Source organism: Anolis sagrei, chromosome X (assembly GCF_037176765.1).
Source record: "Anolis sagrei isolate rAnoSag1 chromosome X, rAnoSag1.mat, whole genome shotgun sequence".
Lineage (NCBI taxonomy): Eukaryota > Metazoa > Chordata > Lepidosauria > Squamata > Dactyloidae > Anolis > Anolis sagrei.
Window position 1 is genome coordinate 21578300 of NC_090034.1, and position 12930 is coordinate 21591229.

Consider the following 12930-nt stretch of genomic DNA (forward strand, 5'->3'; position numbering starts at 1 on the left):
AACAAGATCACTATGCTGACTTTTGTATTTGATTTACACATCAGACATCTCCTAAGGGTCTTGGACTGTGTGATGTATCAGCGAATAATGTGTGCTGATTTGAGTAGAATGGACTTTTGCAGCTGGTGATTTTGTCAGCACCGATTATTTTCAAGTGCTGGCCAAGGTCTTTAGGCACTGCACCTAGTGTGCCAATCACCACTGGGGCCACCTTTACTGGCTTGTGGCAGAGTCTTTGCAGTCAATCTTTAAACCCTTCTATCATGTAAGCTTTTCCAGTTGCTTCTCTTAAATTTTGCTATTGCCTGGGATTGCAACATCAATTATCCATATTTTGTCGTCCCCCCCCCCCCCCATGTTCATGAGGTCAGGAGTATTTTGTGCCAAAACTACTACTATTAATATTATTATTATTATTATTATTATTATTATTATTACATTTATTATATTTATTACACTAACACAATTTTTATTCCTGGGTTATACATGTCATTTCCTAATTGGTTCTGTCATAAAAATATGGGAAAAGTTTATTAAACTACAAAACCTTTGTCTTTGCGGGAGGGACACCCTGCAGCACATTTGGCTATAGTTTTCCAATGAATATCTCACCGAGGCTCAACCAATTCCACCTAGTTTTTGGCACCCACAAAAATGAAGTTTCTGGAGTATAACAACTACTTTCTAAGTAAGTACCATACAATTAAACAGGGAATAACACTTTCAAACCACAAACAGTAATTTTTTTCCATTTTTGTTACATATCATTGTTTGTTTACTATTATTTATACCCTGCTTTATCTCTCCACATAGGAGACTTAATGCAGGTTTCTTTTGCAAAGTTACTTAAGTTGAGCTAGAGGGAGAGGTGGGTAATAAATAAATGTTTGCCGTTGCTGTTACTGTTGTTGTTTTACGGGGGCCATCCAAATAGTGAATCCAATTGAACCTTGAGTCCAAGTGTGTATCTACACTATGAAATGAATGCAGTTTGGCACTACTTTAACTGCTATGGCTGGATGCAGTGGGATCCTGGGAGTTGCAGTTTGATCAGGTCCTCGGCCTTTTCTGCCAAAGAGCGCAAATTACAACTCCCAAAAGTTCATAGCATTGAACCATGGCATTTAAAGTGGCTCGATGATTCTTCAGTAGATTAGGCGTGGGCAAACTTGGGCCCTCACGGTGTTTTGGACTTCAACTCCCACAATTCCTAATAACCTCAGGCCCCTTTGTTTTCCTCCTCAGCTGCTTAAGCAGCGAAGGGGGGGGGGAAGGGCCTGAGGCTGTTAGGAATTGTGGGAGTTGAAGTCCAAAACACCTGGAGCGCCCAAGTTTGCCCATGCCTAGTGTAGGAAACTAAAGGAGTGGACAGGTGACTTTGAGCCATGCACACTAGAAGATATTTGATCTCTTAGGAATGACATTTAAAACATAATGTTTTTTTTCTATTTTTGCAGGGAGTCCTGCTGACAAAGCATCCCTGAAAGCTGGAGACCGGATCCTGTTCCTCAATGGCCTGGATATGAGGTGAAAGGACTTCTCTTTTGCATCTCTCTTTTGTCATCCTGGATTATAGAGCCAGTTGGTTCTTGGTTTGACGGAATAACCCTTCTCGTTTAGAAAGGCAATCCTCAATTAATCCTGTGTCATTCCACTTCCACAGTCATTTTTAAAGCACCACAGTTTCCTTCCCATCCTTCAGCCTTTGTCCTCAGCTCACTTCAATTGCTGCAAACTGAACTCGCCTTGTAATTTTGCATGCAGTTATTAACCTCCTTCTCAGGAGCCGGTGGTGCAGTGGGTTAAAGCACTGAACTGCTGAACTTGTTGACCAAAAGGTCACAGGTTCGAATCCAGGGAGCAGGGTGAGCTCCCACTGTCAACTCCAGCTTCTGGCAACCTAGCAGTTCGAAAACATGCAAATGCAAATAGATCAATAGGTACCGCGTCGGTGGGAAGGTAACGGCACTCCATGCAGTCATGCCGGCCACATGACCTTGGAGGTGTCTGTAAACAATGTCGGCTCTTTGGCTTAGAAATGAAGATGAGCGCCAACCCCCAGAGTCGGACACGACTGGACTTAATGTCAGGCGAAAACCTTTACCTTTACCTAATCTCCTTCTCGACCTATTGGCAAATGATGTGGCCCCTGCCCTTGCTGCATACCTCCTTAAAGGTCCTTTTTGGGTGCCATTTCCACCCCCTTTTAATGGGATGGGGCTCTTCTTGTCTCCTGCAGGAACTGCTCCCACGAAAAGGTGGTCTCCATGCTCCAAGGCAGCGGCGCCATGCCCACTCTTGTCGTGGAGGAAGGCATCGTCAGCTTCTCAGGTGATCAGATTGGCTTTTAGCAGTCGTGTGTGCCAGATGTTGCTGTGGCTTTTGCATTCATCTGTTTGCAAAATGCATTTTAAAAAAAGAACGTGCCTTCCTTTTGCATGCGCTGCAAGAGCTCAAAGTCATTTTGCAAACTAGTACAGAAATCCAACTACTTTGTATTATTTGTAAGGCATTTCCCAAACAAACACAAAACCACAGCGCTTTTGTATCTTTTATCACACTTCCCAAACAAAATGCAAAATCCTAATTATTTTGCAGATAAGTACAAAACCTCAGTCAGTTTGTATCCTTTCAATGCATTTCTGAAACAAAATACAAAACTTCAATTGTTTTGCAAATGTATACAAAACTCATTTTGATCTTTTAGTGCATTTTTCCAAGCACTATGTTTATGGAGAGACAAAATTTAAAAGCAATTTAAAACAATTTAAAAACGGCAATATCAAACATTAAAAGCCTGTCAAAACAGGTATGTCTTACATGCCCTGCAGAAAGCTGGTAAGTCCCACAAGGCACGGACTTCAGGTGGCAGAGTATTCCAGAGTGATGGTGCCACTGCTGTGAAGGCTCTCTGTCGGGTTGCTGTTAGACGCAAGGTCTTGACACTGGGAATTTCCAATAGATCTTGGTCCTCAGAACGGAGGGATCTCTGGGGTTGGTAGGGGGTAATAATGCAAAAACACGAATCCTTTTGCAAACAAATGCAAAACCGCAATCGTGTCAAAATTGTCTGCTCCCTAAAAGCAAGCGCCATTCCATGGCGGAAGAGGAGCTCGGTAGATTCCCCTTCTTGGGAAAACTGAATATCTTTGCTTGGCAGAAGGGCCTTTGTTGACCCTTCCCAGCCCCACGATTCTGGATTTCCAGAGGGTCCTGGGGCTGGTTTTCTGCTTTGTCCAAGAGAAATATGTCCTGAGAACCCTTCTCACTGCCCAACAATTCTGATTTAACTCTATGGAATGCTGGGGTTTGTAGTTTGGCCAATGATTCCAAACTGTAAATTCTAGAAATCACAATGCTAAAGCTGTGAATGTCCTCCTGCTTAAGCACTGATTCTACTCCTTCCCTGGGTCCCTGCATGTAGATTCAGAGTCAACGGAGAGTCCTGGCTCCTCCTCTGCCCTGACCTCCTTGCAATGGGTGGCTGAGATCCTCCCTTCCAGCATCAAGATCCAGGGCCGGACTTTTCACCAGCAGCTGGAGCACCTGCTCACGCCACCCGAGCGCTATGCCATTTGCAAGGCCCTGGAGAGCTTCTTCCAGCACAGGTAACAAGCAGTTGCTTCCATCTATCTTCTCCCACTGCAGCATAGATGCAACCAGAGGAGGGAAGAGACCTTGCAAAACTCACCATAACACTGAGCTTTGGATCTGTGCAGCCTAACCATTTTGTTCCATACCAAGTCACACTAGATAAACATTTGCAAGACCATGGAGAGTGTCTTCCAGCACAGGTAACAACCAAGCCATGTATGCCATCTATCCGTTGTCACTGCAGCATTGAGGCAGCCACAGGAGGCAAGGGACCTTGTAAAGCTATGGGTCCCATGCTTCCATATCATTGCACCGTAGATCTGTGCAGCCTAACAAAGTCTCACCAGATGGCCATTTGCAAGGCCCTGGAGAGCTTCTTCAAGTACAGGTAGTGCCCAAGCCCTGTATGCCATCCATCCATTGTCACCGCATCATCGAGGTAGCCACAAGAGGCTAGGGAACTTGCAAAATTACATACGGGTCCCATGGTCTCATGGCATTGAGCCTTGGATCTGTGCCGCCTAACTATTTCGTTCCAAAGTCTCACCGCCTTGAATTTAGCCACCTGCAAGGCCCTGGAGACCTTTTTCCAGCATAGGTAGCATGTGAGTCCCTTCTGGCATCCATCCATTGCCACTGCAGTGTTGAGGCAGCTAGAGGAGACTAGGGACCTTGCAAAACTATGAGTCGCATGTTTCCATACCATTGAGCCAAGGATCTGTGCAGCCTAACAAAAGTCTCAGATAGCAGATAGTGCTATATTGGTTGTAATCCACACATGACATCCAGTTACAGAACTGAGCTATTGACATCACTTACAAGATTTATCAGAGGCCTGCATGCAAAGCATCCAACCTGTTCATGTGCCCTGTTTCTTTGTTCCCATGCCTATCCAAAAGAGTCAGTCTCCTTCATCCCATCAGCCTCAGGTTTAAAGAGACTTTGATGACTTTCTTAGCCCTTTGACTTCCCCCAAATAAATGTTTGAACCAATGATCTGCCTCTCAAACCTTGTATGTCATCCTATAGCTCATAGCATAATAGTTATATGTGTCATGTCAGCCTTTATGGCCTGACTTCTAAGGATTCACGACATGGAGTCAAACTGCATTCATTCTTCAGGGTAGAGCACCCTAAAATGCACAGGACTCTATAGATCATAACATAATAGTTATATGTGTCATGACAGCCTTTATGGCCTGAATCCTATGAAGTCATGACATGGAGTCAAACTACATTAATTCCTCAGGGTAGATGCACCCTAAAATGCATACCTGAGGATGGCCTGGTTGATAACCTTGTTGGTAACCTGAGAGCGGCTAGTTATCTCTTAACCACAAACTGGCAAAGGTGAAGGGCTGGCTACAATGTCCAAAGGATATAACTCCCAAAAGGACTAGCCTCTTCCCTCCAATCTGCCATCCTTTCCATCTCTCGTCTCTGCTGCCAGGAACATTGACACCCTGATTGTGGACATCTACCCGGTGCTGGACACCCCCTCCAAGCAGGTAATCTGGCAGTTCATCTACCAGTTGCTGACCTATGAAGAGCAGGAGCACTGCCAGGAGAAGATCGCCCGCTTCCTGGGCTACAAGTCAGCGGCAGGTAAGTCAAGAGGTGAGCATCAGGGCCCCAGTGATCAACCAGTTAGGTGAGACTGCGCTGGAGACTGGGTCACAAAGGAGCCATGGCTTCCCATTGAGATTCCACTGAACATGAGGAAGAACTTCCTGATGGTCAAAACTATTTGGTAGTGCGATGTAGACAACCTAGACCGCCTTCATGCGTATGCTGCCTTTCTAATTCCAGTTGCCATAGCAACCTGAGCATCTGCAGCTGTGTTTGTGCAGGGTTATGTTTTGAAAATGGGTGGCACTGTGCAGCAATGGCAAGGAAAGGTTTTTAATCTTACAGTCTTTGCAAAACGGTTGTGTTGACGCACCAGAGACTGAGTTAGAGCCCGGCAGATTATTTTTATACCAAACTAGCTTGGGGACCCGGCGCTGCCCGGGTTATTAGAGAAAGTGGGTAATGGCGGTTCTGTATGCCAAGTTTGGTCTTTATTGGTCATTGGATAATGGCTGCATTGTTTTCAGGAAGTGAGTGAAGGTACTTGAAGTTATTATTATTAAGAGACGCAAATGATCTATGTTTTACTATTCTTTTTATGGTTTTATATTATGTGTTAATTTTTAAAATGTTTTATGGTGTTTTTGGGCATTGAATCATTGCCATTGTAAATCGCCCTTAGTCACCTGAGGGCTGAGAAGAGCAGTATACCAATTCAGTAAATAAATAAAAGTGGGATGTAATAATAATAATAATAATAATAATAATAATAATAATAATTGGACAGAGGTGAAAGAAAATATGTGTGGTGTAGCACACAAAGTAAAAGACTGATGTGGAGAGTGTCTTCAAAAAACTCTTGTCTACACAGCAATGTTTCTGGAAATCTGGGCTCTTTTTTGGTGTTACACACATTTGGCTCATTGTGGGCCCGACTAGATGACCTTTGGTTGACCCTCCTGACTCAACCATTCTATGAAAGAGTGCCACCATTGGCAGAAAACTCTATGGCATGAAGATGGGTATAGAATGGAAATTGTTTCTGTGTTCTTTTATATTAAAAACTTGCCTTCCCCCTTTTCCTGGCAGCAGAGCCTGAGGTGGAAGAGGGCCTCAGGATGGGACCCTCGATGAGTCGGAGGAGCCTCCATGGCCACAGTTGTGAGGAAGGAGGAGGTGGGGGAGGAACCGGAGGTAGGTCATACCATAATAATAATAATAATAATAATAATAATAATAATAATAATAATCCTTTATTTATACCCCGCTACCATCTCCCGGAGGACTCGGTGCGGCTTACAAGAGGCCGAGCCCAAATACAACAATAAAACAACAGCAATACAGACAATAATTAACTCATAAACAAAGCAATAAACAATAACAGTAACACCACGACGCATTAAAAACCTATGGCAGGGCCAAATGTAATAATTAAAATTTTAAAATACTGGGCATGACAAGGTGACATATAACTAGGATGGGTATTTGGAGAGAAATGGAGCGAGCAGACAATCATAGATCATTAGTAAAGTGCAATTAGGAACATGTTGCTTAGGGTTCCTTAGGGTTCCTTATTCTGGGAAGGCACACTGGGACAACCACGTTTTCAGGCTCCTCTTAAAGACTGCCAGAGTTGGAGCATGTCTAATATCCTTGGGGAGCGAGTTCCAGAGTTCCGAGAAGGCCCTATCCCTCGTCCCCACCAATCGTGCTTGCGATGCAGGTGGGATTGTGAGCAGGGCCTCCTCAGATGAATGAAGAGATCATGTGGGTTCGTACACAGAGATGCGGTCACGCAGGTAGGCGGGTCCCGAACCGTTTAGGGCTTTGTAGGTAAGCACCTGCACCTTGAATTGGGACCGGTAAATGAACGGCAGCCAATGGAACTCCTTGAACAGGAGGGTTGACCTCTCCCTGTAAGGGGCACCAGTTAACAACCTGGCCGCCGCCCGTTGGACTAGTTGAAATTTCTGGGCCATTTTCAAGGGTAGCCCCACATAGAGTGCATTACAGTAATCCAATCTGGAGGTTTGGGGTTGCCATTCTCTCTTGGACCTTCAAAGCTCCATCTTCCCTAGACTCTTGTTGCTCTGCTCCAGAGAATGTCCCATCCTTTTGTACCAAGACAGAGACACTCTGGTAGAGTTTGAGCATTGGACTCCGGAGACTTCAAATCCCCATTCAGCCATAAAAACCCACTGGATGGCCTTGGGGAGGTCACACTCTCTCAGCCTCAGAGGAAGGTTTTGCTGATAGATGCTACTGGGAGCGGCAGTCCAAAAACAAAACCCTTTCTTCAGCTCACGAAGACTGCTGATGAGCTCACAGACTATATTTCAGAGGAAGGAAGCAGCAAACCCACCTTTGAGTCACCCTTGCCTAAGAAAACCCTACACAATTCACAAGTTCGCCCTAAGCATTCTAAATATGGAGTGGATTCAGTGTCCAATTGGCACCAAAGGAAAACAAACCCCAAACTATCCCAAAGTTAGTTGTCAGTCTTTTACTTGTCACTCAATTCCATAAGCTGACTTGAGTCCCATAAATAAAATGATGGATTAATAGAGTGAAATGTGCTCAGAAAGTACAGCTTTAGGGTTGTTTTATTAGGGTCACTTTATCCAATCCCATTGGTATTGAAGCTACCAACAGCCTAATATTGCCAGCATCTCAGCGGCTTTGTATGAGGCAGTTGCTTCACTCAGCTGAAAAGGAAAGCTAGTTGTCACTCTTCTTCAGCTGGAGGATGCATTGGCCTGAAACCCTCAAATCTGGGTTCAGCTCGAACTCAAATACGCAGCCATCCCATTGCTGTGTCTGATGTCAGTTGCCTTCCTATCTTTCCCGACAGGCTCCATTGAGACAGCTGTGGATTTGCCAGTCCGTGTCGCGTCGGGGGAGAGGCAAGCGGGTGATGGGACATCCCTTCCGGAAACACCCAATCCTAAAATGGTAAGATGTTGGGGCGAATCAGCCTGCATCGTGCTACTGAATCAAAGGGGACTGTCCCACCAAGAGTTCCCCACACTTCCTTCCCTCTCTTCACTTTCAGATGTCGGCCGTTTATGCAGAGCTGGAGACCCGGCTGACCACCGGCTTTGGGGGCAAACTGGGCAACTTGGCCGCACACCGAACATCGCCTCCAGATCAAGGAAACCCAGCAGGTCAGGAAGGCGTGGGTCGGGATATGACATTTCCAGGCTTGGATACAATAGAGTGGGACTGACTTTCCTCAATTGGGACACTAGACTCCTTTGAGATGTTTTGAGTCTCCTTTTGGAGAGAAAAAGCGGGATATAAGTAAACATAATAATCATCATAATCATCATAATAAACATAATAATAATAATAATAATAATAATAATAATAATAATAATGCAGCCCAGAATCGCATTAGCTTCTTTTTTTCTTTTTCTTTTTCTTTTTTTTTTTTTGCTTTCGCATCACGCTGTTGGCTCATGTTCCACTAAGATTCCTAAATCCCTTTGGCATGGGCTATTTCCAAATCATACCTTATATTACTTCCTTCTATCCAGATAATATACCAGACTTGAGTAAACTTGGGCCCTCCAGGTGTTTTGGACTTCAATTCCCACAATGCCTAACAGCCAGTAGGCTGTTAGGCATTGTGGGAGTTGAAGTCCAAAACACCTGGAGGGCCCAAGTTGCCCCATGCCTGCACTATACTCTTATGGATGCAGCCTAGAATCTGGGTTGTTGTGAGTTTTCCAGGATGTCTGGAAATGTTCCAGAAGCATTTTCTCCTGACGTTTCACCCACATCTATGGCAGGCATCCTCAGAGGTTGTGAGGTCTGTGCGAAACTAGGCAAGTGAGGTTTATATATTTGTGGATTAATGCCCAGGGTGGGAGAAAGAACTCTTGTCTGTTTGAGACAAGTGTGAATGCTGCAAATGGCCACCTTGATTTGTTTAGAATCGCATTGGCCTTTTAAACTGCTACATCATATTGTTAGCTCACATTCCACTTGTTGTTCACCAAGACTCCTAAATCCCTTTCTCATGGCCTATCTTCAAGCCAGGTGTCTTCCATTCCAGGTGTCTTCTAGATCCAGGGAAGTCATGCTACCACTCTAATGAGCCTTGATTAGACCACTTTATCTGGAACCACACTGTGTCCAATTCTGGGCACCACAGTTTTAGGGAGACGTTGACAAGCTGGAATGTGTCCAGAGGAGGGCAACTAAAATGATCAAGGGTTTAGAGAACAAGCTGTATGAGGAGCGGCTTAAAGAGTTGGGCATGTTTAGCCTTCAGAAGAGAAGGCTGAGAGGAGACATGATTTATTTATCGTGTCAGGAGCGAACCAAAACAGTTGTATTGCATTAAAAACAAACAATCAAACAAACAAAACACAAAGTTTGCAGACTTGGTATTCTATCAAATGTCCTTTGACCAGTAGCTGGCCACTTGGAGTGTCTCTGGTGTTGCTGCAAGAAGGTCCTCCATTGTGCATGTGGCAGGGCTCAGGTTGCATTGCAGTAGGTGGTCAGTGGTTTGCTCTTCTCCACACTCGCATGTCGTGGGTTCCACTTTGTAGCCCCATTTCTTAAGGTTGGCTCTGCATCTTGTGGTGCCAGAGCGCAGTCTGTTCAGTGCCTTCCAACTCGCCCAGGTTTTCTGTGTACCCAGGAGGGAATCTCTCATTTCAGACATGATAGCCATGTATAAATATGTTAGGGGAAGTCATAGGGAGGAGGGAGCAGGTTTGTTTTCTGCAGCCCTGGAGACTAAGACACAATGGAGCAAAGGCTTCAAACTACAGCAAAGGAGATTCTACCTGAACATTAGGAAGAACTTCCTAAATGTGAGAGCTGTTCAGCAGTTGTTCAGCAGTGGTGGAGGCTCCTACTTTGGACGCTTTTAAACAGAGGCTGGATGACCATCTGTTGGGGGTGCTTTGAATGCATTTTTCCTGCTTCTTGGCAGAATGGGGTTGGACTGGATGGCTCATGAAGTCTCTCCCAACTCTAGGATTCTATGATTTAAGTGTAGGGATATAAACTTCTCCCTGCCAGTATTCATTTGGTCAGTTCAGCCCCATTTCTGTAACCTTCAAAGGTCATTTCAGGGCCTGACCCTGTCCTCTCCCTTCCAGGACTCTTCTATGGTGCTGTGGCTTGTATAGAGTGACCTTTGAATGTGGTCTCCTTCTGTTTGGTCCCCTCCACAGGGCTCTGCAGGTCTGGCCCGATCATCTCTTGGCAGGAAGACCATGCAGGCTACTTCCAGGCCCCGGGTGCATCGGGCAGCCTGCCTTCTCCTGGCAGCACTGAGTCCAACCCCTACGTCAGTCTGGACAGCAGCCCAACCCCCTCCCCGGAGCATGGCTTCAGTCCCGCGTCCCAGCGCCACCAGCGCAAGAAGCTCTTCACTTTCTCCAGGCCCCCACGCAGCCGTGACACGGACCGCTTCCTGGATGCCCTGAGTGAGCAGCTGGGGCACCGCATCGCCATCGTGGACGACTTCCTCACCCCGGAGAATGATTATGAGGAAGTAAGGGGAAGCGCAAGGAAGGCGCACCAGAGAGCCCTGCAAAAGGAAACCAAGATGGGATGCTTTGAGCCAAACAGACGTCTCCTCATCTAAGTCCCTATTCGAAGTCCCACATCTAAGTCCTGTATCTAAAGTCTTCCAAGTCCTCTGTATCTAAGTCCATATCTAAGTCTGCATATCCGGTTCTAATTCTAAGTCCACATCTGTCAGTGTATTTTGGTCATATATCTAAATCCTCCGTATCTTGGTCCCATGTCTACGCCCATATCTGAGTCTGCTTATCTAAATCTCATGTCACTGTGCATATCTAAGTCCATACCAAAGTCTGTGTATCCAGGTCCTATATCTGAGTCCCACATATCTAAGTACCGCATCTGAGTTCACCTATCTCAATCCCATATCTACATCCCTGTATCTAGACCCAACATCTAAGTCTATATCTAAGTTCCCCAGATTTAGGTACCTACATCTAAGCCCCATATATAAGTACATATCTAAATCTGCACATCTGGTCCTGATTCTAAGTCCCATATTTAAGTCAACATCAATCAGTGTATTTTAGTCCTATATCTAAGTCCTCCATATCTTGGTCCCACCTCTATGCCCATATCTGAGTCTGCTAAATCCCATGTCTCTGGCCATATCTAAGTTCATACCTATATGTAAGTCCTGTATATCTGTCCAACATCTGAGTCCACCTATCTCAATGCCATGTCTAAGTCCATATCTAGGCCCTACATCTAAGTCTATATCTAAGTCCCCCATATCCAGGTACCCACATCTAAGTGCTATATATAAGTCTAAGTCTACATATCTGGTGCTGATTCCAAGTTCTTATCTTAAATCAGTGTACATCTAAGACCCCAATATCTAAGTCCGTATATCTAGGTACTATACCTAAATCTGTGTATCCCATATCTAAGTCTGCATATCTAGGACCTACATCTACGTTATTCCATGTCTATGTCTTATAGCTAGGTCCTAGATCCAGGCATGGGCAAACTTTGGCCCTCCAGGTGTTTTGGACTTCAGCTCGCACCATTCCTAACATTTCGGTAGGCTGTTAGGAATGGTGGGAGTTGAAGTCCAGAACACCTGGAGGGCCAAAGTTTGGCTATGATTGATGTAAGCCCTCGCATCTAGGTCCCATATCTTCTTCCCCTTCTTCTTTCGCCCTACAGATGAGCTTCCAAGATGACCAGGGTAGCTTTGTCACCCAGGACCTGAGCAGTGCCAGCGAGGACCAGAGCAGCAGCAGCAGTGAAGGCAGCAGCGAAGGCAGCTCCCTGACCTACTCCTCCCTGTCAGACCCCATCCCTCCACCCCCCCTCAGTCCCCCGCCACCCCCTCCCCACCCGCAGGACCCCAAAAAGGGGGCCCAGAGGAGGCTCCAGGCAGGGAAGACACCTCCAGTTGCACCCTCAGCTTCTTCCTCTTCCTCCGCTTTGCCCAATCCTGCTTCCTTGGCCCCCCAACTGGCCCCCCCTCCACCCCCGCCGCCGCCCCCTCCTCCTCCGGTCCCCTGCGCCCCCCCTTCAGCCCACCGAGGGGCCTTCCCTCGAAGGAGCGAGTCCAACCACATGAGTGTCAAGCGACTGCGATGGGAGCAAGTGGAGAACTCCGAGGGCACCATCTGGGGACAGGTAGGGCACACCTTTCTGCACTGAATCCTAAACTTGGAATCATAGAATCATAGAGTTGGAAGAGACCTCATGGGCCATCCAGTCCAACCCCCTATCAAGAAGCAGGAATATTGCATTCAAACCACCCCTGACAGATAGCCATCCAGCCTCTGTTTAAAAGCTTCCAAAGAAGGAGCCTCCACCACACTCCGGGGCAGAGAGTTCCACTGCTGAGTTCTTCCTAATGTTCAGATGGAACACCCAAAGGCCATCTAGTCCACTCCCTTTTGCTAGGCAGGAAGGCACTATCGGAGCCCTCCTGACAGATGGCCATTTGGCCTCTCTCATAGATCACAGAGTTGGGAGACACCCTCAAAGGCCATCTAGTCCAACCCCTTTTTGCCAGGCAAGAAGACACCATCAAAATAGTCCCAACAGATGGCCACCCAGCCTCTGAATGATAGAATTGTAGACTCCCAGAATTGGGAGAGACTTCCAAAAGGTCATTCAATCCAACCCTCTCGTACTAAGAAGAAATAAACTGTTAAAACCCTCCTGACAGATGGCCATCCAGCCTCTGCTTTAAAATATCCAGGGAAGGAGACTGCTGCACACAAATCCTAGGCTTGG

The 12930-nt window shown here is 46.1% G+C and overlaps 1 protein-coding gene across 7 annotated transcripts in view; it reads left to right on the forward strand.

Annotated features, from left to right (window-relative positions):
• The window catches only part of GRID2IP (Grid2 interacting protein), a 54217-nt gene that overhangs the window by 25222 nt on the left and 16065 nt on the right, over positions 1–12930 (forward strand). For 4 of the 7 annotated variants that reach the window (XM_067473727.1, XM_060786468.2, XM_067473729.1 and 1 more), the window contains 9 exons: positions 1458–1527; positions 2240–2331; positions 3425–3608; positions 5045–5211; positions 6253–6357; positions 8015–8115; positions 8216–8327; positions 10356–10678; positions 11860–12321. In XM_067473727.1, the coding sequence (XP_067329828.1) occupies positions 1458–1527; positions 2240–2331; positions 3425–3608; positions 5045–5211; positions 6253–6357; positions 8015–8115; positions 8216–8327; positions 10356–10678; positions 11860–12321 (1616 nt within the window). The remainder of the gene's footprint in view (positions 1–1457; positions 1528–2239; positions 2332–3424; positions 3609–5044; positions 5212–6252; positions 6358–8014; positions 8116–8215; positions 8328–10355; positions 10679–11859; positions 12322–12930) is intronic. The other 3 variants (XM_067473730.1, XM_067473731.1, XM_067473732.1) reach the window with 3 other exon arrangements.